The sequence below is a fragment of the Pongo abelii genome, chromosome 1, assembly GCF_028885655.2.
Source record: "Pongo abelii isolate AG06213 chromosome 1, NHGRI_mPonAbe1-v2.0_pri, whole genome shotgun sequence".
NCBI lineage: Eukaryota > Metazoa > Chordata > Mammalia > Primates > Hominidae > Pongo > Pongo abelii.
The window spans coordinates 112,552,681-112,578,407 of NC_071985.2; the positions used below are offsets into that span (position 1 = coordinate 112,552,681).

General features: G+C 41.7%; 1 protein-coding gene across 1 annotated transcript in view; it reads left to right on the forward strand.

Annotated features, from left to right (window-relative positions):
- The first annotated feature begins 20,044 nt into the window (after nt 1–20,044).
- NOTCH2 (notch receptor 2) overlaps nt 20,045–25,727 on the forward strand; it is a 165,694-nt gene continuing 160,011 nt past the window's right edge. The window contains exon 1 of the mRNA XM_009245522.4: nt 20,045–20,545. Coding sequence (XP_009243797.4) covers nt 20,071–20,545 — 475 coding nt within the window. The 5' untranslated portion in view covers nt 20,045–20,070. The remainder of the gene's footprint in view (nt 20,546–25,727) is intronic.

The window sequence follows — 25,727 nt, forward strand, 5'->3', positions numbered from 1 at the left end:
TATCTAATTAGGGCTGGTAAAATTGAAGTGGTTGGAATACCTCTGGCAAGAACTTGATAAAAATTTGAGAGTCTTTCACGTTAATTTTAATCTTCGTTTGCATGAAACGGGATGGTTAAGGAGAAGTAAAAGAAAAACATGAAAAGGAAGGCACAATAAGAAGCATTCATTCTTTAAAGGAAAATGGTGTACCAAAGAGTAGTCCCAGAGCTCTTCCTTCTCCTGTCTCCACATAGTCTAAGGTCTGTTTACAGGAAAGACATAAGCTAGCACGGCCAATATAGGTTTCAATGGGTGAGAAAAAAAAATGCCTTAATGGCAAAAATGCCAAAAGCAATTGCAATAAAAGCAAAAATTGACAAATGGGATTTAATTAAACTAATGAACTTCCGCACAGCAAATGAAACTATCATCAGAGTGAACAGACAATTTACAGAATGGAAGAAAATTTTTGCAATCTATTCATCTGACAAAGGTCTAATATCCAGAGTTTACAAGGAACTTAAACAAATTTACAAGAAAAAAAAAACCCCATTAAAAGATGGGCAAAGGACATGAACAGACACTTCTCAAAAGAAGTCATACATGTGGCCAAAAACATATGATAAAAAGCTCAACATCACTGATCATTAGAGAAATGCAAATCAAAACCACAATGAGATACCATCTCATGCCAGTCAGAATGGCTATTACTAAAAAGTCAAAAAACAACAGATACTAGCGAGGTTGTGGAGAAAAAGGAAGGCTTTTATGCCGTTGGTTGGAGTGTAAATTAGTTCAACCATTGTGGAAGACAGTGTGGCAATTCCTCAAAGAGCTAGAGGCAGAAATAACGTTTGACCTAGTAATCCAACTATTGAGTATATACCCAAAGGAATATAAATCATTATATTATAAAGATACATGCATGTTTATGTTCATTGCAGTACATTCACAATAGCAAAGACATGGAATCAACCTAAATTTCCATCAATGACAGACTGGGTAAAGGAAATGTACATACACACCATGGAATACTATGCAGCCATAAAAAGGAATAAGATCATATCTTTTGCAGGGACATGGATGGAGCTGGAGGCCATTATCCTCAGCAAACTAAAACAGGGACAGAGAACCAAACACTGCATGTTCTCACTTATAAGTGGGAGATGAATGATGAGAACACATGGACACATGGGGGGAACAACACATGATGGGGTCAGTCAGAGGAGGGTGTGAGGGGAGGGAGAGTGTCGGGAAGAATAGCTAATGGATACTGCGCTTAATACGCAGGTGATGGGATGAATTGTACAGCAAATCACCATGGCACACATTTACCTATGTAACAAACCCCCACATCCTGCACATACACCCCTGAACTTAAAAGTTGAAGGAAAAAAAAAAAGTAAAAAAATGCCATCACGATACAATTAGGCACTTATAAAAAATGTGTTCCAAATCCCTCAAAACTGTTTTAGTAAGGGGCTTACTAAGTATGGAGATTTCAAATGTGGTATGTGGATGGTGCTAAAATTGAGAAATCCCTCAAAACTGTTTTAGTAAGGGGCTTACTAAATATGGAGATTTCAAATGTGGTATATGGATGGTGCTAAAATTGAGAGTAAGCATTTAGAAATTTTTAGAGCAAATCAAGAATGCTGTAACATACAAGCACATTGTCAGTGTACTCATGTCAATGAGCAGGGTATGGACTGGTTTGGGTGTCGTGGAATTCTCATAGTGAGTCACAGGTGGCATGACCTGTGCACTAGTCATATGCAGGAAGACACTTAGACCACAAGCATGGAAATTAAAAAAAATTAACCACACAGAGAGTTTGAAAATCACTGCTTTAGATCACAACCCATTTGTAAGTTAAGAGTGCCTACAGCTCGTTTGGTGCAAGGAAGTTGACAGAGAGCTTAAGCACACACCAAAAAATTTAGATATAAAGTGAGAGGAAATTTGAAGCCATTGTAGAAGATATGAATTGGAGATGGAACTACCCAAAATTACCTTCTATAAGAATCTTCTAGATTAAATGCAAGCTAACTTATCTTTTAAATTGTTTTGCTCATTATGATATGAACAGAGTCTATAACAGAACTGGAACATGGCAGGCACTAAAAAATATTTTATGAATATTGAATTAGTTGTTCTAACAACGTGGTGGAGAATAGCTTGAGAAGGGGAAAGGCTAGAATCAGAAAAAGTGGCTAGGAAGACTTTAAAGACTGTCTAGACATAGGTTGATGGGTGGATTAGCCTAGTGGATACAGAGATTCAGAAAATATGAATCTAAGAAATATTGGGAGGAACTTCCAGTTTTTCCCATGTCAGTAAGCACATGGACATTCACCGAAGTCCAAATCAGAAATGTGGGGTCATCCTTGACTCTTCCCTTTCTCCTTGCTCCTCATATTTGGTCACTCTCTGAATCCTAAATATCACTATCCTGCCTTCTCCTGCTATTCACACTGCTTTAGTTCAAGCCCCACCACGTCCCTCCAGGACGTTGTTACAGCTTCCTTAAATAGTCTCCCTGCCCCGGGTTCTTCCCCATTAAGCTTTTCTTCCATAATTGAAAATTCAGTGTTTTTCCTTTTTTGTGTGAAACCATGAAATGGCTCCTGATTTACCTTCTAAGCTTCAGCATACCTAAGCTCCATGGTAGGGCTGCTCCTTACCAGGCCTTGTGTCATCTGGTACTTGCTTTGCATGCCAGTGCATTCTTCTGCTCCTTACTTGGTGGTTCTTAAACCCGACCAACACTAAACAACTTGTAACCCCTGCCCCCAAAGGTTTGCCATGCTATTTCATGCCTCTGTGCCTTTGCTTATGCTATTCCTTCTGCCTGGAATGCTCTCACTCCCAACACCCTGGCTGCTTTCCCATCTGTATTCATTTCCTGTTGCTGCTGTAACAAACTATCACAAACTTACTCTTTTTGAGGTCAGAAGTCTGAAATGAGGCTATTTCATGAGGCTAAAATTAAGGCATTGGCAGACCTTCATACCTCCTGGAGCTAGAGGAGAGACACTGTTCTTTGCCTCTTCCAGCTTTTAACCACAGTTTTTGGTTTTTTTGTTTGTTTATTTTTGGTTTTGGCTGATGGTCCCTCATTGTCACATCTCTTTCTCTGACACTCCCACCTCCTTTTTCTATAAGGGCCCCTGTGATTACATCAGGCTCATCTGAATAATCTAATCTTCCCATCTTCCTTAAACTTAGTCATATCTGCAAAGTCCTCATTGACATGTAAGGTAACATTTACAAGTTTGGGATGTGGATATCTCTGGGAAGCCATTATTCTGCTTACTGCACCACCCAACCCCAATTAATCTCTTAAAGCTCTGCTATCACTTTTTCTCTGAAACATGTTCTGCTCAGAGCTAATCATGCTCTATTTTGTGTCATATACATACTACCTTCACTGCATGGGTTGGCTTGTATTGCACATAATAACTTTTAAAACACATCTACCTCTCTATTATATTGCGATTTCTTGAGGGGAGAGCTTATTTATCTTTGTATTACCAGCAGTAAGCATGTTACATGGTATATAGCAAGTAGTATGAGCTAAATTATACTTTCTAAAAATGAATGTCCCAGGCAGTGCAACGACCCATTTGAATGTTAACTAGACATGTAGGTTTAAATGGTGACGACAGTTGCGGTGCATTCCTAACTTTCCAGAGTCGTTACCTACCACTCCCCCTGCCCACTCTTGTCTACTTCCCCTCCAGTCACACGGCCTTTCTAACCTTCCTTGGTCATTCTGTTCTTGTCCCATCCTCATCTCTCTGTTTGTAATGCCCTTCCTCCAACTTTTCTTTTCATAAATCCCTAATTCATTCTCAAAGCACAAATCAAAACTTTTTCCTTCTGCAATGCCTTTTATTTTTCTCAAGACAGAATTCACCACTTCCTCTTTTGAGTTGCTAAGACATTTTGTACAGATCTGTATTACATATTTCACATTGTGTTTTGCTTGGTTTTATATATATATCTGTTCCATCACAAGAATGCACAAAAGCCATATCTTGCTTATATCAGTGCTAGGCATATAGCAAGCACTCAACAATGTTTATGACCTTAAAGCGAACATATAAACAGATGAAAATGGAGGGGCAACAGAAAGGAACCAAAAGATTAAAAGAGTGCCTTTGATAAAAGATAAAGAGGAAGGAAGAGACTGAGAAGACCCTCAAAGACAGCATTCAGAAGACCCTAGAGGCAGAGTGTGATGAAGGCTAGAGATAGAGTGCCTGACCTCTAATTAAAGAGGAGAATGTGAGAGGCAGCACCACATGCAGTGAGCTGCAGGCCTGAGAAAGAGAAAGGCTGTTGGATGTGACCACGAAGAGATCCTAATGGTTTTAGGAAGCATAATGAGAATGCCCAGTCAGGACCCTGGGTCTGCTCCTGTTTTTAAGTTAGGAGAGATTAGGTTAGGTTAGGATCTTCAGAGGATAAATGACTTGAGGAAAAGGAATATCACACCTCATATCCAATCAACCTGCTTGAATGCTTGAGGCCATGAACACCTCAGCACAGCTCCAAGTCAGTTTGGAAGGCTTGGTTCTTTCATCTGATACCACGACTTCAAAGTACTAGGAGATGTAGATGGTTCTCAGGGAATACAGGAGCCAACATAATGTATTCCCCTATAATAATCAGAGATTTTCATCAATAGGGCACAGTTGGCTGTGTAGTCCAGGCTCCTGAGGAACAAAGGCAAAATGTCTAAATCTGGCTTCAGACCTGAGAATAATTTCTCTTTCATGGAACTTTTCTGGATGATGAGATTTCTCTATATAAAGCATTCTCTGACCCAGTGGACAAATATTTCTCACATCTCTGCCTGCCTTGAACCTTGCCCTCCTATCTTCCATCAACACTGCTGTCAGCTGTATTCTCCAACCTGTGTCTTGTTTGGCTAACCTGTATGGCCAACTGTCTGTCTTTACCTTTATAAAGCCTGATCTAGACAAACTTCTATGCCTGACATCTGCATCGATTGTTGCCCAAATCGATTGTCTAGCATCTATTTATGTGATCTTCTTCTGCTGTGTCCTGAATCAGTCTGCTGTGGTCTGATAGGTTGCATATTCTCCATGGGAGTGAGAATTGTTCTTGGGGGATAAAAAACAACTTAATTTTTTAAATGTACAAAGTGCAGATATACATACAATGCATAAACTGATATCACAATATATCTGCGTGTATTAGGGCTCTCCAGAGAAACAGAACTGATAGCATATATTATATATAGATACACAGAAATAGATTTATTATGAGAGATTGGCTCATGCAATTATGGAAGCTGTGAAGTCCCATGATCAGCTGTCTGCAAATTGGAAGCCCAGGAAAGTCAGTGGTATATTATAACTCCAGTCCAAGCCAGAAGGCCTGAGAACCAGGAGAGCCAATCCTGTAAGTCCCAGTCCAAGTCCAAAGGCCCAAGAACCAGAAACACTACTGATATCCAAGGGCAGGAGGAGATGGATGTCCCAGCTCCAGAAGAGAGAGTGAACTTGTGCTTCCCCCACCTCTGTGTTTTATTCAGGCCTTCAAGGGATTGCATGATGCCCACTCACACTGCCAAGGGTGATCTTTTACTCACTCTACCAATTCAAATGCTAACCTTTTCCAAGAACGCCCTCCCAGATACACCCACAAATAATGTTTTACCAGTGATCTCAGCAATCCTTAGCCCGCTAAAGTTGACACATAAAATTAACCATCACACTATGGTACCAAAATTTGATAGAGGAGAGCAATTTTTAAAAATGTCTGAAAAGCCTCCTTAGGAAGGCAATAATGAAAAGAAAAGGGTTGAGAAATATTGTGATAGGTGATGAGGCTGCAATTCCTGTAATAGAAGGAACATAAGGAGACTGGATGGTGAGGAAATGGAGGTAGTCACAGTTGATTATTTGACTGAGAAGTAGACTACAGAGATAATTCCGATGAAGCAAACAAATTATGAGCACTTATTATGTGCCATGAACTGTGTGAAACTCTTTCACATTTGTTAGCAAAGAGCTTCTCCTTTAGTAGTAATGTACATATTCCTTGCAGAAACAACAGCGACATTTTAAATTGAGACAGTAGCCCACCTATCTCTCCTCTGCTTCAGCAGCCTTTATGCTAATTATTCTTTTGGAAGTAACTCCTCATTCACTTTTTGCAACATAAGATAATGAGAAACACAGCCCAGATTTTGTTTGTAGAAGCTCCTTTCACGGCAGCCTTTCGACAGGTTGGGTAATTTAAAAGATGCAGTTGTAATCGTGACTAACTCATTAAGATGCTTGATGAGCATCTTAATGAGTTAAAAAACCTGGATATTTTTAACCCACTTTTGGAAAGAGGCAAGGAAAATATAAGAGTGGGAATAATCCAAGGAAAACATTTCAAGTCTTTGAACAATAGACCCTAGAATTTCCTTAGCTTGAGATAGGTTAGGACAAGAAAACAGAATGTTGCTTGAAAGAAGCCCAGTGATCATTTGTGTCTACTTGCACTTCTGGAATATGACTTTTGTTTGTTAGTTGGTTCATTTTGACTTAAAAAGTGTTTTTTTGGCTGGGTGCGGTGGCTCACACCTGTAATCCCAGCACTTTGGGAGGCCAAGGCGGGCAGATCACAAGGTCAGGAGATCGAGACCATCCTGGCTAACATGGTGAAACCCCGCCTCTACTAAAAATACAAAAAATTAGCCAGGTGTGGTGATGGGTGCCTGTAGTCCCAGCTACTTGGAAGGCTGAGGCAGGAGAATGGCATGAACCCGGGAGGCAGAGCTTGCAGTGAGCTGAGATCGCTCCACTGCACTCCAGCCTCAGCGACAGAGGGAGACTCTGTCTCGAACAACAACAACAACAACAACAACAACAAAACCCACAACATTTTTCTTTGTTCTCTCTCAGTACTCATTAAGAATTTACTACTGAGTCTTTAAATTTTATCTCAGGCAGATCAATGCTATGTATTTGTCCCCTGTACTTGATCCCTGTGCTTTCCTTCTCTCCTACTTTCCTACTCTTGTCGTGAGTGCTGAGGCAGGGATGATGTTGGGGTGGAAAGCTGAAGGGCGAAGATGAATGAGCCACAGTGTCCACTTAGAATCTACAGCCAACTCTTGGCAGCTTATCCGTGGTAATTCTTGTTTCAGCTTCTTGTTGACTTTATCACCCACTCAATGTGCTTAACTCTATGATGGATGTTATCACCAGCTCTGTTTATTCACAATGCCAAGAACACCAGTGGAACAGGGAAATATTCAGGAAAACCCACTTTATGGTGTCAACTTGACCAGAAAACAAAACACAACTCCTTCATTGCTTTATTGAATTTGGCATCGTTCTAGAAATAAACTATCATTTATATTTTGTCAAACAAAAAGAAGAGAAGAGAAGATTTCAAAAGCACTGCTTCTGGGGAGGGTCTGGATCAAAGGTAAATGTGTGACTTTAGGTGACAGAAAAGCATCTCCACTCAGATGCATCCAACTTTGAGGGGGCACTGACTACAGGACAGTAGAGACAAGGGACACTCATGAACAAGCAGCTTTTCCAATTCTGGGTCCTTTTCAAACTGTAGTATCAACATATACTTTTAAGTTTCATAAATTCTTGGAACATTAAACATATCCATTCAAACAGTTCTTTCAATATGGTGGATATTTGTAGGCTGCCCTGGAAATCAGAACACGTTGAATTTAATTCCTGCTATGACATTGGCTGACTCTGTAACTTTCACCTTTTTTAGTTCTCCAAGATGATATAAATAATGGAAAACATATAGGACTCTAAAATGGTTGCAACATAGGTTCAAATCTGACCCCTACCACTTATTAGCTTGTCAACCTTGGATAAGTTATTTGACTTCTTTGAGCATCAGTATCTTTATTTGTCAAATGGAGATAAAGATATCTTTCTTGCAGGAATGTTGTATGGATCTAATGAGATCATGTATGCAAAACACCCAACACATAGTTGTCACTTTATAAATGGCTGTTCTAGTAGCCATTTGCACAGAGATGGGGAAAGGCTAGGTGACAAAAGGCATGGGCATTCTGAGCTCATTAGTTGATAGAGGCTTCCTTAATGTCATAGCTTTATTAGACAATGAGGAGGATACAGCCCAGCCACATAGGAACTCAGGCCTGTTTTATTTCCGCAGGATCTGGTCACCACAACAATCAGAATGTGCAGGGGTAAGACTAAGGAAGAGAGAGAGAGGAAGAATGGATGGTGGCGGGGGCTCTCTTCTTGCTGGCAGCAGAGAACCCCCCAGCATTCCTTCAGTTGCAGAAACCAAATGGAAGGCAAATGGCTGTCTGCTTGTGGTGCATGCACCAAGACAAACTACTAAAGTGTTTCCTCTCCAGTCCCCACAGGTGTTGCTTCTCAGCTTTGGATAAGTCCTCCAGCAAGTACTTTGCTGAAAGCAAGAAAGGCAGCTGCATAACTGCCCAGTCCACAGAGCTGACAAATCACTGTGTCATCAAAGAAGAGGGAATCATGGGAAATAGCCTGTGGTTCACCCTCTAAGGCAGGGAGTCAGGAGGCTATGAGGTGGCACGTTTGATTCTTGCTCATTAACAAAGTTTCTCTTTGTGTCCTCCTCCTCCTCTTTGCCTGCTTGCCTGTTCCACCGGGTAAGCGGCAAGTGCCTACTCAAATCATTATTTATCAAATGTGTACTATGTTCTCAACATTCATTCAATACACCTATATTGAAAGCCTTTTATGAGAATAACAAAAATAACAAGATAGATTCAGAGTAAGATTCAGAGACTGAAGCAAGTCCCCATATAGTAATCACATGTTCAACTAGTTGTTAAGTGGTATATATAATACATAGAAATCAACCATGGAGGATCTCAGGAAAAGGAGTCAGGAAGCTGAGGAAGACTTTGGAGAGGAGATGACATTGGAGCTAGGCCTTCACCCAAAATTCCATAGGTATTGGTCCATTTTGCATTGCTATAAAGGGATACCTGAGACTGGGTAATTTAAGGGTAAAAGGGGTTTATTTTGGCCAGGACTGGTGGCTCACATCTATTATCCCAGAACTTTGGGAGGCTGAAGCGGGTGGATCACTTGAGGTCAGGAGTTTGAGACCAGCCTGGCCAACATGGCAAGAGCCTGTCTCTACTAAACATAGAAAAATTAGCTGGGTGTGGTGGCACAAGCCGGTAATCCCACTTACCCAGGAGGCTGAAGGATGAGAACTGTTTGAACCTGGGAGGCAGAGGTTGCAGTGAGCGGAGCTTGCACCAGGGCACCCCAGACTGGGTGACAGAGCAAGAATTTGTCTCGAAAAAAAAGAAAAAAAGAGGTATATTTGGCTCACAGTTCTGCAGGCTGTAGGTGAAGCATAGTGCTGGCATCTGCTTCTGGTGAGGGCCTCAGGAAGCTTACATTCATGGTGGAAGGCAAAGGGGAGCCAGTGTGTCATATGGCAAGAGAGGGAGCAAGAGAGAGAGGGGGTGTCAGGCTCCTTTTAAACAACCAGGTCTACTGTGAACTAAAGAGTGAGAACTTGCTTATCACCAAGGGGATGGCGCTAAGCCATCCATGAGGGATCTGCCCTCAAGATCCAACACCTCCCACTGGGCCCCACCTCCAACATTGGGGATCACATTTCAACATGAGATTTGGAGGGGACACACGTCCAAACCATGTATCACTATGGGTCCACTATATCACTATGGATCCAGGGGAGGATGGGATAGGGGAGGGGAGGGAGCAAGGGCATTATAGGCAAAGGGAAGTGCACATATGAAGGTGAAGAGGACATGAGCCCACAGCATGCCTGGGGACTGGCTGGTAGCTTGATGTGCCTGGAACACAGGCTATGCAATCCTGGGCAGCAGCAGGAGGAGAGGTAAATGTGGTTGGAACGCCAAGGATTTTCCATGCCAGTCTGTCCAGTTTGGGCTCTAACTGTAGAGAATGGGGAGCCATTGGTGAGTTTTAAGTATGAAGTGATGGGTTTATACTTGTATTTTGGACAATCCTGTGGGCTTCAGAGTACTGAATGGACTAAAAGAGAGGCTAAAAGCTGGGAGACAGTTAAGAGCTCACTGAAATTGCCAATGATGTCAAATGCTGCAAACTCATCATGGAAAATGAAGACTGAGAATGAGTTCATTGCATTTGGCAGTTGGAGATCTTTGATGACATCTAAAAGTAATTTCACTATAACGACTGAAGCAGAAGTGGATTACTAAGCCAGTGGTTCTCAAAGTGTGGTCCCCAGATCAGCAGCATTGGCATCACTTGAGAACTTGTTATAAATGTAAATTATCTGGCTCAACCCACACCCCTTCCAAAACTTTGAGAATGAAGCCTAGCAATTGGCATTTTTATAAGTCTTCTGGATGATTCTGATATATGCTAAAGTTTGAGAACAACTAGCCTAAATGATTCTTCATCTCTTCCTCAGACGTTCCTTACTCTGATGACACCTGAATTATTTGATATTTCCTAAGTAATCATTAATATGGTTTCTCAGTTATCTGCATAAATTGTTACTGTCAGTCATGTGCAATATATGTACAGTCTCTGCCTGGTAATATCGAACTCACTGTTCAAGGCCTAACTCAAATGTCACCTCCCTAGGAAGTCTCTCCAATTTCCTCCAGGCAGCCCCCCATGGATACTTGTGCACATATTTATGTCATAAAATGTATTTTATTTGTTGTGCTGATTTGGTTTACTGTCTTCCCTACTAACTAGAAGCTCTTCAGGAGTAGGGACTGCTTTATCGATCTCTATTTCCATATTGTTTTTACATCGTAAGTGCTCAATAAATGTAAGAAGAGGAAGCTGTAATAAATTGCAGAAATAAAAACAGCAAGGGACAAACCACTGTTTTAAGAGGTTTGGAAGTGAAAGATGAATTTGAAATAGAAATACAACAGAAAGTGTGTGTGTGTGTGTGTGTGTGTGTGTGTGTGTGTGTGTGTGTGTGTGTCTGGAAGAAAACTGTTGGCTGAGGGATTAAGCCAGTAGAGAGAGAAAGATGAATGAGGAGACAGTGGGAATCAGTGGGTAATAAATGCAAAATGGTCCTGGAGAAGGCAGAAGGGAATTAAGTCAATGGCCAATGCTGAAGAATTAGCATTGAAAGAAGGAAAGACTATTTTTTTTTCTGAGATACAACAGAAGGAAGTAAAGGTGGGTACATAAGTGATAAGTTGTGAGGTTGAGATGGGAGATGGTAGGGGGTCCTTAGATGGCCTGTCAGTGTAGAAATGGTGAGGGCTAGGGAAGGTTTTGCAGGGGAGGTGATATTTGAGGAGGATGTGTTTAGTGATGTGAGGTGATATTTGAGGAGATGTCTTTAGTGAAGTAGGAAGTGAAGCCTTTTGCTGGGAAGAAAATGGGGAACAGAAAGAAGGAAAGAGGCTACAGGAGAGTGGTGAAGGCTTATAAATGCTAGGGAGGGGATTGGAGAGCACAGCAGGGGATTCTTTTGGGCTGATCCATCTCCCTGATTCAAGATAAAGAAAGAGTCCACTTATTCATCCAATTGTGATTGGCAATAAAAGAAGTATGGAGGGATTGTCCCCAAAGGCTGTCTTTGAAATAAGATGGACAACTTCTGGATACAGATCCCAATACTAATATAGAAAGTATTCTAGCTCTATATATTAATTAAGGCTGGAATATTTTGCAGACAACAATGCTATGTATGGCAACTATGTACAATAAAGGAAAATATTTATGGTATATGAATTGCCTAAGAAATCTGGATAAAAACTATATGTATGTCGGCCAGGTATGGTGGCTCATGCCTGTAATCCCAGCACTTTAGGAGGCCAAGGCGGGTGGATCACCTAAGGTCAGGAGTTCGAGACCAGCCTGGTCAACATGGTAAAACCCTGTCTCTACTAAAAATACAAAAATTAGCTGGGCATAGTCGTGTGCGCCTGTAATCCCAGCTACAGGGAGGCTGAGGCAGGAGAATCACTTGAAGCTGGGAGGTGGGGGTTGCAGTGAGCCGAGATCGCACCACTACACTCCAGCCTGGGCGACAGAGCAAGACTCCATCTCAAAAAAACAAAACAAAACAAAGCTATATGTATGTCTTGATTACAACTCTGTAGGAACATACATATGAAGAACAAATGAATAAAACACATGAAAATGCTATTAGTGGTGGTATTATAGGTCATTTTTCCTTTAAATTTTAAACTGATGTTTTAATGTTTATAATTAGTTGGCAATAAATAGAATTTTTTTTTCCTTGCTGGCTTTAAAAAATTTACTAGGAACACTTAGAAGAGAGTATTTCAAAATAAAAAGTTGTAAGGTGAAAACAATCAATAGAATTGTATGAACATCTCCCATATAAGGGGCAGATGCCAGGAAAAGAAGTCCTTAAGTTGACCCAGAGTTGGAAGCTGACAAGCAAGAGGTTGGTTGCCACGATATAGAAGAACACAAAAGAGGTATATGACCTAGCCCTTGACTCACAGTAAACTTGAGAGACTAGGCTTACAATAAATGATTCGAGGATAACTTATTCAGTGGTTAAGTTGGTCATCTAAACAACGGATGGCACTGGATCACTGAGGCAGTGACCTGTGGGCAGGCGGGACAATGCAGAGGTCAACTATGTGCCATTGGGGTTGATCAGATGGACCTGGGCTTAAATCCCTGTGCCACTGCTTAGCAGCTGTGTGATCTGAGACAACTTACTCAGGTTTCATTTTCTGCACTGTGAAGTAGAAATAATAATACCTACTCATAAGCTGTTGAAGCATTACGAACAATAAAACAGGTAAAGTGCTTAATACAATGTTTGACACACAAAATTGCCATTATCGTTATTAACGCTTTATTGTTGTGTCATCTATGAGTATTTATGATGGAGGAAACTGATTTAGACTAGGGGCATACTGAATTCTTTGGAGGGACTTCAGGGAGGTATCTTAAGGGCCATGAGAGAGTCTCAGGGGGCCGTGAAGACTCCCTCACTGCTGGAACAATGCTGTGGGCTCACCCTAGGCCTTCAGGAGGGGAGAGAGATGTGCAAGGAGGAACTCCACGGTGGTTCTTCTTTTGCTAGTGTTTGTGCTACTTCCCCACTTCTAAACAGGTGCATAGTACTCCAGAGCACCCTTTCATCTTCCTTTCCCACTCTTCTGTTCTGTTTTTCTTCTCTTCAACTCTTCTTACTTCCCTTTTCTCCTCAAAACCAAGTGGTGGATGGGTAAGGAACTATACTATCTTTTGTGTGTTCTAACTTTGCCTTTTTTTTGTGTGTGTGTGTAACTTAAAGGTTGTCTTCTAACTTCAGCACTCGGAGTTTACATAAGTAAGCCTGGGTTTACCCTACCCACCTCTTCCCTTACTTTTAAAATATCTATTTCCCCAACCATTGTCTTTAGTAAGTACGCTAAAATGACAGTCATCAGCAAAAACGCAAGGATTCCAGGCCATAAGAGTTTGATTAAGAAAGGATTTTTTGAGGTAGCTATATCTTGCAAAAGAAACAGAGGTGTGAACTGTCTGCAGGGCTCTTCTCGGCAATGAGGTGTTCCTTCTGGATTCAGATATAGATCTTAATGGGGTAAACATTCTAGGTCTTACCACCATCTGTTCTTCTTTTTCTGCTTAGACTGTTAGTACCTGTTATAAGAGGAAAGGAGGCAAAAGCGTGAAAGAAAAATGGTTGGATCAGTGGTCTGAGAAAGAGGATAAAGTAGTTATGTGACATTATTCTTAACAGAGATTAGAATGATTAAAAACAAAAACAAGTTGGTATCCAGGATATTCAGGTACAACCACCCCTCATCTGCTGATTCCAATTTCACATTCCATTCCACATTGATGAATAATAATAATAATGTACTTTTAGCTTTGTCAGAAATCCTATTTGCATATTTATAAGGTCATTATGTTTAGTTGTTGCTAATACCTGGTCTGAGTCCAGCAATTACCACCTCTGTCTCTTTGCACATACTAGTAGACATACACACCACTGATTTGTACTTTCCTACAAAATTACTCTTTCCCTTTTTAATTAGAGTGTTTTCAGAAGCAAACCCTGTCGTTAAGGCCATGTATGCTTCCATTATAAATACCTGTTTCCAGCCATTAATTATCTCCCGATGAATTACTTACTTAGAAGGAGATTTTTTAATGCATTTTTTTTTTTTTTTTTTTTTTTTTTCTGGAGACAGGGTCTCACTTTGTCACCCAGACTGGAGCGGTGGAGTGGTGTGATCACGGCTTACTGCAGTCTTGACTTCCCGGGCACAGGTGATTCTTCCACCTCAGACTCCTGAGTGGCTAGGAGGCCGTGCACCACCATGCCCAGCTAATTTTTGTATTTTTTGTAGAGTCAGGGTTTCAACATGTTGCCCAGGCTGGTCTTGAACTCCTAGGCTCAAGCGATCTTCCCGTCTTGGCCTCCCAAAGTGCTGGGATTACAGTGTGAGTCATTGTGCCTGGCCTGTGCATACTTTTTATAACGGGATTTCTCTTCCTTACTTTTGATGCCCCCTCTCTCATACTTAGTTAATCATTTTGAATTCCACTTAATAAGAAAAGTTTCCATTTTCTTTTTCTTCGGGGGACTTAGATATGATCTGCACCTAGATGGTAAGAAGATTTTCCATATTTTAAAGTAGAAACTTTCTGTATGCCTGAATCTTGCTGTCAAGAATGTCTTGGCTAATCATGAAGGAAGAATATAAGAATGTGAGTAAAAACAATTCAACAGTCCCTGAGAACAACGTCAATAAATATTCAAAATTGCATAACCATTTTAGTGACTAAAGCACTGAGACTCATCCAATAATACTGTGGTTTGATAATTACACAGTTGTGAATTTATGATACTGTTAAATTGGGGAGACATCTTGGTGCATACAGGTCAACCCTTTCATACATCATTATATACAAAAAATACACACCTACTTAGCAATTGAAGTGTAATACCTTCTAGCATAAAATGCTTAAAAGAAGATTTTAAGGGAGTGACACAGTGAGCATTCCTATATGAATTTTCCTGCTTATCTCATGCATAGCAGAAGATTTGAAATTTCTAGGTAAGTTTTTTTTTTTTTTTTCTGTTTTGACAAGGTCTTGCTCTGTCACCCGAGCTGAAATGCAGCAGTGGTAACATGGTTCACTGCAGCCTCAACCTCCTGGGATCAAGTGGTCCTCGCACCTCAGCCTCCCGAGTAGCTGGGACTAGAGACCTGCATCACCATGCCCAGTTAGTTTTTTAATTTTTTGTAGAGACAGGGTCTCACTTTGTTGCCCAGGCTGGTCTTGAACTCCTGGGCTCAAGCCATCCTTCTGCCTTGGACTCCCAAAGTGTTGGGATTACAGGCGTGAGCCACTGTGTCCTTCCTTAACATCAATAAAATTGAGATAATCACGTTCATAAAAGGGCAAAACTATGTCAACAAGCCCACCGTATTAGTCTGTCTTCACAGTGCTGTAAAGAACTGCCCAAGACTGGGTAATTTATAAAGGAAACAGGTTAACTGACTCACAGTTTAGCATGGCTGGGAAGGCCTCAGGAAACTTACAATCATGGCAGAAGGCAAAGGGGAAGCAAGGTACCTTCTTCACAAGGCAGCATGAAGGAAAATGAATGCAGGAGGAACTACCAAACACATAAAACCATCAGCTCTCGTGAACTCACTCATTATCAGAACAGCATGGGAGAAACTGCCCCCAGGATTCAATTACCTCCACCTGGTCTCTCCCTTGACACATGGGGATTACAATTCAAAATAAGATATCGGGTGGGGACACAGGAAACTATATCGCCCATATTACAATTACTTATATTACTGATTCCCTTAATTAGAGCAGAGGTAATTAATTGGGTCTAGGCTCAGTGGAAGGGTCTGGCTGGTTCCCAATTCTCGGAGCTAGTTTGAATCTTTAGGTTAACTTCTTGCCTTCTAGAACTTGTCCTGTGTTTGGCTGAACTTTGTGAACCTTTCAGAAAGTAGGTCTTTATTGAGCACATACTCTATGCAAGGCAAAGAACCAACTACTGTGGAGTTTACAAACATGAATAAGGGGTAAGAAAGGACTCTTGTCACATGGTTTACAGTCCAGCTGTGTAGGCCACCACAGTTCATATCTTTCAGGCTGGGGACTGGATGAGAGGAAAGTGGACTCAAAATTAATCCCAGAGCTCTCTACTTTCCCATATCCCTGTGCTTTATCTCTCTTGTAGTTGTGTTATTTGTATGTTGGCCTGCCTCAGTACTCTGTGATCTCCAAAGAACAGGGACTGGGTTTTATTTATTTCTGCATTGCCACAGAGCCTAGTATGTGCTTTGTAGAGAACAGGCTCTCAAAAAATATTTTAAATGAAAAGAATGTATTCACTTGTTTACGTTTCCTAGTTACAGTGGGTCAGCTTGTTCTGTACTAACAAGGAAGTGACAAGAAGCTGGTGTCCCTCTATGCAGAGGTCCCCACACTAAATATCATCTTGGATGTGCTTCACATTGTTGCATAAAGGTGCAGTGGAGTGAGACTGAGTAAGAGGACAGAAATAGTGGGGGGTTTGTCTCAGCTCACTAATTACTTATTTAACCTTGGGCAAGATACTTAAAGCTCTATCTCAGTTTCTTCATCTGCGAAATGGGGATAATAATGACTGGGGTGCCTATTTCCCACGATTGTTTTGAGGATCAAATGAGATAATATAATTAAAAGTGTTTTTGGAACGTCTAAATCACTGCGCAACTGCAAGGCATTATTAAAATAAATCTTCATTTTAATTCCTGCTTCCACAAACATCTCATCACACATCCTTGGGTTCTTGGGTTACATGGAGAGATTCGTGGTGTAGCTCAATCTATGTGTCATAGCTATCCCAGAATCTCTTCTTCAACTTCTCCAACACACCAAGACATTCTTCCAGTCTTGCATTGCTCCCCAGTTTATATAGATATATATGTTCCTCATTCAACATTTATGTAAAACATATATTATTGAGCACTTATGTGATAGAAACTGGGGCAAAACAGCAAATAAAACAGTTTTATTTTGAGAGTTTTTTACAGCTTATTGGCTCTGAGAGGACAGACATGAGAAAAAATACGTGCCCAATTCTGCATTTATTTTGGAAGGCAGTTTTATGTGAGTTTAGATGTATATAGATGTATATTTTTAGTTTTGATTAAAACTAAAACAATTGGTAGCCCTTATTCATATTTTTCTATCATTAAAACTTATCTTTAAAAAATGTCTTCAGTCATATTTTTCCCTTACTTCCATTCATATTTATTCTTTACTTCTCTTGTCCTTACCAGAATGTATGCAGTAAGTTTTCATATTGTAACACATTCAACAAAAGTTATACGTGAACATAACAGCTGCTTTCTTTAAAATGGTTACTTTGAGAAACTGCATACCTATTTTTTTCTTTTTTTTTTTGAGACGGAGTTTTGTTCTTGTTGCCCAGGCTGGAGTACAGTGGCATGATCTTGGCTCACTGCAACCTCTGCCTCCTGGGTTCAAGTGATTCTCCTGCCTCAGTCTCCTGAGTAGCTGGGATTACAGGTGCTCGCCACCATGCCCGGCTAATTTTTGGTATTTTTAGTAGAGACGGGTTTTCAACATGTTGGCCAGGCTGGTCTCGAACTCCTGACCTCAGGTGATCTGCCCACCTCAGCTTCCCAAAGTGCTGGGATTATGACATAAGCCGCCACACCTGGCCTGCACATTTATTTTAATAATGTTGTCATAGCTACAGTTGCTTCTAGAGTTGCTCTTTGGGGATAACTATCTTATATTCTTCTGAATATATTTTAATAGTGACAAAACTTATCTTTGCAGGTGATTTTTAAAATTTGTATGCAGCCAAGTCACTATGAATTATCTTTAGTGAGTAAAGAGGAAGATCGAACTGGTAACACCGTGGGTAAACAACTGAAAAATAATGTTATGTTTCTCTGAACATACTTGCACAAGACAAATTCCAAAAATATTTTGACTACGTTATTTTTGAAAAGGGTTTCTAGTATTTCAATGTAACTACTTTCACTAATGGTACTTGCTTACCTAAAGTGCTTGTTAACATGCAGTTTTGGAACTTCATAGGTCTATGCCCATACTGACTTGCACTTGCTTAGTGTTGTTTTACATTCTAGTTGAACATCTATTATGTGATAGACACTGGGGATTAATAGGCTGCGGTCCTTGCCCATGAGGACCTCAAAACGTAGTTGAGAACACAGAAATACAAAGAGTCCTGTGTGAAAAATAAGTATCGGTGTAAGATAAAGAAGCGGCAGTGGAAGACAGTGGAGGGACTGTCTGTTAGGGGTAGGAAGTTATTGCGGTGTCGGCAAAGCCTTCTTTGGACTGAAGGATGAATTATGATTAGAAGTTCATTAAGAGGAGGAGGGAAGGGGACTACAGGAGTCATTCCAAGCCAAAGGAACAGAAGGTACAGGGACAGAAACAGCAAGATATATTTGGGGGAATCTCAAGTTAGTCAATACTGTTATTGTGTGAAGTTCACAACAGAAGCAGGGAGGACAGGAGATGGGGCCCAATGACGAAAAGGCCTTGTATGTACCATGTTTAGAAGTTTGAATTTTATCCTATAGGAGTCAGGGAGAGGTTCTATGGGTAGGATTTCCCATCCCAACAGGATTGTAAACTCCCACACCCAATTAGTCACACCCCCATTTTTTTTTCTGTTTCTTTAACATTGTCTCAGATTCATTCCTTCTGAAATCTACCTTATTAGTTCAGGTCTTCTTAAATTTGTGCCTGGACTGTTCACCAACTCTTGACTGGTCCTGGGGCTCCAGTTCACCTCTTGCTCCCAATAATCAATTTTCTACAGAATTATCAAAGCAATCTTCCTTTCCATCAGTCTCAACTCTGTTCAAAAACTTTCAATAGTTTTATGTGACCTAAGAGGTAGCTGCCTCCCCACCCTTTTAGCTTGCCATTCAAGGCTGCATAATTTGGTCCCAACCCCCTTTCCGTCCTTGACTCCTCTCACTGCTAACAGAGACAGAACTCATTTACTTACTCTTTTGACTGTACCTTTGCTTTCATGAGGGCTCTTTCCTGGAATGATATGTCCCTACAACTATTGTTGTTCTTACTTTTAGCTCTTTTCTTGGAAGCCCACTTGTACCCAGGTTTGATCACACCCCCTACTCTCCTGCCCTGGAAGTAACTACTATTCTGGTTATAGTCTCTTAATATCTATATCTATATATATGCATCCACAGATAATGTGTAGCATTGTTTTGAAAAAAATATACATAAATGGTATACTTTGTCTCCTTCTGCGATTAGTTTTTTCACTATCATTTAGTTTTTAAGATTTATCCCTATTGACATAAATAACTATAGTCTTTTCAATTACTGTGTTGCATTTCATTTTATAAATATACCATACATTATTCATCCATTCCTCTAAGGGTGGGCATTTATGTTTTTTTCAAGGTTTTGCTATTACAGTGTTACAACGAATATCCTTAGCTTAGCTGATCTCCTTGTCTTATATAAATTTTACTGACCTTTCTAGATCCTGCTTTCATCCCAGCTCCTCTGTGAAAGCCTTCCCTGAATCCCCCAGCCCACACCGTCAGAGTCTTGGTCCTCAAAGTTGCTTGTGCACCTTTGGTATCATCCCACTGCCAAGCACACAGTTACGCAAAGTAAGGCACTTAAGAAATATTCGCTACACGGATGAACAAATGAATGAATGAATGGGGCAGCACCACTCCGTGATGGCTCTATTCCTTTTTAATGGACTTTGGCGCCTTGGCCCACTTTCCTTCTTTGACAGCACTGGTCCTACTCCAGCGCATTCCTCTAGCTAGCAAAGCAGCGTGTGGATGTGTGGGTGTAGGTGGCGATACAGACCTCACTGGATGAGGGCCGCCTCTCCCTGCAAGTTCACGATCCCGGCAAACTCCAGTGCTTGAAGTTCAGAGTCCTACCCCACCCCCCTCACCCCCACGCCCCTTCTGCACTGGCCAAGCCAGCGAGCCGCTGCAGCCCTGATCGAGTTAAGGCGCGGCGGCTCCCGGGGCAGCTGGAGAAGGATGCGGCGGGGCCAATGACTCGTAGTAGATCCCTCCGCGCGGAGCTCGGGCCGGCGCTTCTTCCTGCGGGAAACCCCTGGGTGCCCAAGGCGGCGGGGCCGAGGCCGCGGCGACAGTGGGGCGGGGCTTGCGGTGGGAGGAGGCGGCAGAGGCGGAAGGACACACGAGGCTGCTTCGCTGCACAACCGAGAAAGTTTCAGCCAAACTTCGGGCGGCGGCTGAGGCGGCGGCCGAGGAGCGGCGGACTCGGGGCGCGGGGAGTCGAGGCATTTGCGCCTGGGCTTCGGAGCGTAGCGCCAGGGCCTGAGCCTTTGAAGCAGGAGGAGGGGAGGAGAGAGTGGGGCTCCTCTATCGGGACCCCCTCCCCATGTGGATCTGCCCAGGCGGCGGCGGCGGCGGAGGAGGCGACCGAGAAGATGCCCGCCCTGCGCCCCGCTCTGCCGTGGGCGCTGCTGGCGCTCTGGCTGTGCTGCGCGGCCCCCGCGCGTGGTGAGTATCGGGCTGAGGGGCGCTGTCCGCGGCGACCGGGGCCGCCACCTGGGGCGACCCTTCTCCCCCTCGGTCCTTCTCTGTGCGGGAAGGCCAGGCTCGGCCGCCGGCGCGGAGCGAGGCCACTCGCTGGGTTCCCAAGAGTTTGGACATCGCCGGGAGCCCCTCCCGTGGTGCCCCGCCGACCCCCGGGGTTCCCCGCCGCCTCTGCTCCCCGCGGCCCGGGACCCCTCACACACCTCTTCGGCAGGAGGGAGGCCGGCAGCAAGTCTCTGAAACTCCTTTTTCCTAGTGCCAGGGTGCAGGGAGGTGGGCAGTTTTGCTCTTGAGTTTCCTCGTTTCCTGGGGTCGAGCGAGAGCCGACGGCGGGCCTCGGAGGGGCTGAGCGAAGGAATGCCAGATTCTGGCGTGGAGAGCGGGGGCAGGGCCGCCAAGCCAAACGGCCTGTACCTTCGCGGCCAGCCTCGCCTTTGCCATGGGGCGGCACATGGGCCGGGTGTGTGGGCTTGGTTTGGATGGGGACGGGGTTTTGCGGCGCGCCTGTGTTTTGACACTCCAACCCCACCGAAAGTCCGGAGGAGCCGGGTGTGCTGCTCGCGTCTATGAAAGGTGGAGGCAGGAGAAATAGGGCAACTGGTGTGGCTGCATGCTGAGGCACATGATTTAAAAATCTCAACTGCTGTTATTCTTTCCGAGGCGCGGAGCTCTGCTGCTGTTTCAGGCTGTGTCCAGACCCAGGAATGTGGTGTGACGATCACCAATTCCTCCAACCTGGCAGCAGCATTTGCTGCTTCTTTGGCATGGCTGGGGGTGGGGCACGGGCGGGTGAGGAAAAGTGGATACGTTAATTCAAAGGGCTTCCTTAGAAAGCTTCTTTATGGTTGGATGTTTCTAACACGGTTGGACCAAGGAAAGGGAATCAAATCATATCTTCCCCATCCCACCCACACTTTTAGATTCTACATTTCTTCAGACTCTTTGTGGAAATAACTTGGGCTTTGGAGCCCTGCTCTGTAATCCTGGATTCAAATCCAGCTCTGCTATATGAACTCACCAATAAAATGGGAATGAAATTATCCAGCTAATAGGATTAATTAAAATAATGTATATTAAACGGATGACACTCCAAAGGTGTTCAGAAAGTCCTTTGAGGGCCGAGGCTGTGTTTTACTGTTTCTGAGATTGATGCTCCCAGTGGGATGGTGTCTTGTGCGTGTTTTGTTGAACGGAAAGGAGCCCCTTCTTTTTCTGAGCCTAATCTGAACAAAGATTTTTACCTTCACCAAAAAACTAGTACATGAGCTACATCTGTTTTCAAAGAAAAGGTTAGGAAGATGATGAGTTTCAGAAAAATATGGTCTTTGTTCATTGTTAACAGTCAGTCGACACGTTAATCGCAGATGTTTAAAAAGAGAACAAGGTTATTTATCACCTGAAAACAGTACTGGGTTGTTCAGCACCAACTAGATACTTCTTGGAAAGTTCAAATTTCATACACGTCTAGGTCACTAAGAATTTCAGAAGTGGACCAGGAGGCTTTGTAGTGATGAAGCAGAGCTGTTGTTTCTGAAGCATTTAATAAAGAGCATATATGATGTTGTTTTTACTTTTCCTTTTTCTTTGAGTGAAAGCTTTAAGTGTAGCTTTAGGATAGAGAGGAGTATAATCAATGAGACAGTCTGAGGGTCATAATCCTTGGTCTACCATTAACTTGTTTTGGTGAATAACTTAATCTTCATGATATGTAGTCTCCTCACCTATGAAGCAGGACTAAAGGAATAACCTGCTTTAGAGAATTGTAGGGAATAATAAATATGATTGTAAAGTGATTTGCAAAATTAAGTATTAAATAGTATGATGTCAGAAATGGGATTACTCTGACACATAGGGCTTCTTTTATTATAGGATCTCAGTGCATAAAACTATGCCCTCCACCTCTGCTCTGCTGAGGTGCTGCGATTATTAGCTAGCTTTCAGGTAGTCAAGTTGAGTGTTAGTCAAGTTGACTCAAAGGATAGGATTTAGATATTTTGATTTTTAGACAGGTGTTCTTTAGATGCTAAACTAATGCAATAGAAGAGATTTAGAAGCCTGTTTCTTGGTACAAATCTTAAATCTTCTTAGAGTCTACAGTGAAGGCTTCTTGAATCCTCTTAATTTATTATTGTGTTTTGCTAAGGTACCAATTGCAGCACACCCTTCTAAACTTTTGAGTGTTCCTGTGTTTGGCTTATGGCCAATTGTTAATTTAAACATCACGGAGTTTCTAAGGCAAGGAGATGTTAGTAGTATGTCTGATTGTCTAAACAGCTATCCAGGACCATCCTCTTGCTCCTTGTTTTCTTTTGCTTTGCAATGGGAAGTGACTCCCTGATTTTGCTGCCTGCTAGATAATTTCTCAGCTGAATTCTTCTCTTGCTTAAACAAAATCGGAGTAATTTTCTTTCAGATGGTGATGAAATTTAACCTAAAACTATTTTTCCTTTCACTTTCTTATTATTCCTTTTTTTTTGGTGTGGTGGAGAGAAGGAGAGTGATTCCTAGTCTCTCTTATTTTTCTGAATGTTTAGATTTAAAAAATATTTACCCATAACTTCTTGGGATCTCTCTGCTCCATTCCCTCCCTACTGCCTTTCATGTAGGCCTCTATGACATAGAGGAGCAACTTTTGGTTCACCTGGGTTGTAGTTGCTGACTTCAGGACCTTTAGAGAATGTTTAAATTCAGTGGGATATGCTTGGATGGTTCAGAGCAGCCTTACAATACATTTTAAAAATATCACACCCACAGAAATTCTATTTTGCCCACAAAATTTGCATTGATCTAGTTCCCACTCTGTGTTGCCATTCCTAGTGATCCTCCTCCCTACCTCTCCCATTGTGGTAGAAAAAGGCTCTGTGTCCTGGCTACATCAAAATCTGTTGGGGTGGATCTTGGACTCAGTGCCCAGAGATTCTGATAAGGTAAGTTTGAGAATCCATATTTTTTCAAGGTTTACAGGTGATTCTGACAAGTAACTTGGTTGCAACCCACTGATTAAGTACTTTTTTTTTTTTACCTTCAGGTGTGTGTATGAAGTCTTTCTAAATTTAAGACATTTCCATAACGAATGTAACCTTAGTCATTCCAGTGTTTAATGCTTCTGACTCAAGGAATTTTAAAATTGCTAACATAAGAGCTATAGAATATAATGTCATTTCTTCTGTTTATCTGGGTGCAGTGTGTCTGCATTGACTCTTCAGAAGGGCTTCATATATTTGGATGATATTATAAATTCTCCACCTCTCCTTTTCCCTTTTCTTCTGTTATCTCTTTTTCCTTAAATGTCATTCATATATGTCGTTTTTTGACCCTTTATCTATATACGTCTGAAATGATTTTAGAGTAAAAAACTACAAGGCATGTTTGAATAAAGATATAAGAAATTTTACATGATTTTCTTTATATTGTATTCACAGTCCATAGTTACATGCTTCCTTTCTTGATGTCTCAATTCGAATGCCTAAATTTGAACTATTAATTTTCCTTCCACCCTTTCCTGATTTTCCTGTTTTTGTTTCCCCCTCTTTCTCTGCAAATGACTTGAAACCAAAAGGTCTTCTTTTCTTTCTTTGTCAGTCTACCATATGTGTAGTATTTTGGACAGATCACTGAACTAGGAGCCAGAAGACCAGAATTCTTCTCCAGGTCTGTTATTAATTGGTTTGGTGACCTTGTAGGAGAGCCACTGTTTTGGTCCTCCATTTTCTAATGTTCATTGTTCATGGCCACAGAGCCAATCAGAGTTGAGACTAGAATTCCTTTCTTCTGGTGTCCAGTGCCTCATTCACTGTCCACACTGCTTCCATCTCGTGTACAAATGCGCTTATGTGCACAAAAACTCTTATAACATCCTCAAGTGCTTATTGTTAATGCGTACATGAGGAAGGAATCGTGTCTTTTCATTTATATGTTTATTCTAATGCCCATACCCTACCCCTGTACCTGGCATGATGCCTTGGTATCTAATAGGCACACAATAAATACTTGTTCAGTCAAACAATTATTTTTAGCCATTTTCTTATTTTGGACAACTGTGGTACTCCTAGACATTTTAAAAATAGTATTTGCAAGAGTCATGCTTACCTTACATTTGGGGAAAAACCAAATTTTTCCCTTCCCCAGATGTTTCATTTAAACTTGTAATTTTGAATTTCTTTGTGTGTGGGGTTTCTTTCTTTCTTTTTCTGATCACTTCTGCAATTTATAAAGGTCACTTTGACTTTGGAATCTCACTTCAAAGGCACTGCCATCCACCCCCTGCCTCTCACTCAAGTTTGCTTCCACTGCTTCCTGTATTATTGTATTACTAGGCCAGCAATTTCTATTATTTTGTCCAGAATAGCCACACCTTATTGTAATTTCATCATTTTGGGGACTAGTCATTTTTGGAATACTATTTTTAAAATTAGAGTTAACTAAGTTTATGTTTGTTTTGATAATTTTTTTTGAAATTTTTTTCATTGAGTTGGATATTGCAAACTTGTACTGGACTGAGAGAATATGTACATTTAGTAAAGTATATTTGCTTTTTTTTTTGAACCAAGAGAGTCCCCTGAACACCCTACTGACAAAAACTAAGGTGAAATATGATGAATAAATATTTGAGAGAATCACATGGTGTTGAGTTGTCTCTGCCACATGATTTTGCTCCTTGAGGGCCAGGACTGTGCTACACACATTTCTTCTCTGTGCTACAGAACTTGTCTGGCATGCGCCCCAAATTCAGAGTCAACTGAGCAGCAGGTCTTAGTTACAGCATCTATGACTCCTGCTTTCCCACCTTTAGAACATTCTATAGGAGAGGCTGATGGTGAGTTGGAGTGTGTTTCTATATTCTTTTTTCCTTTGAAGAGATAGGATCAGTTGAAAGCTGACCCCACCCACAGACTTTTTTTGCTATCTCTTTTGATTAATTAAGGAGTAGCTGAAATTTTCCTCTTTGTTGACTTATGCACTGGCGGGAACTTTAAAATTCATCTAGTCTTTCTGTCCATCCCATGCTGGATCTGATGTTTACAACATTCTGGTCAAGAGGTACCATATTTTCTCTCTTCTTGAACATCTCTTGTGGTAGACAGCTCTCCACAGCAGTTTATTCCATCTTTGGCCAGCTCTAATTCTTAGAAAGATCTTCTTATAT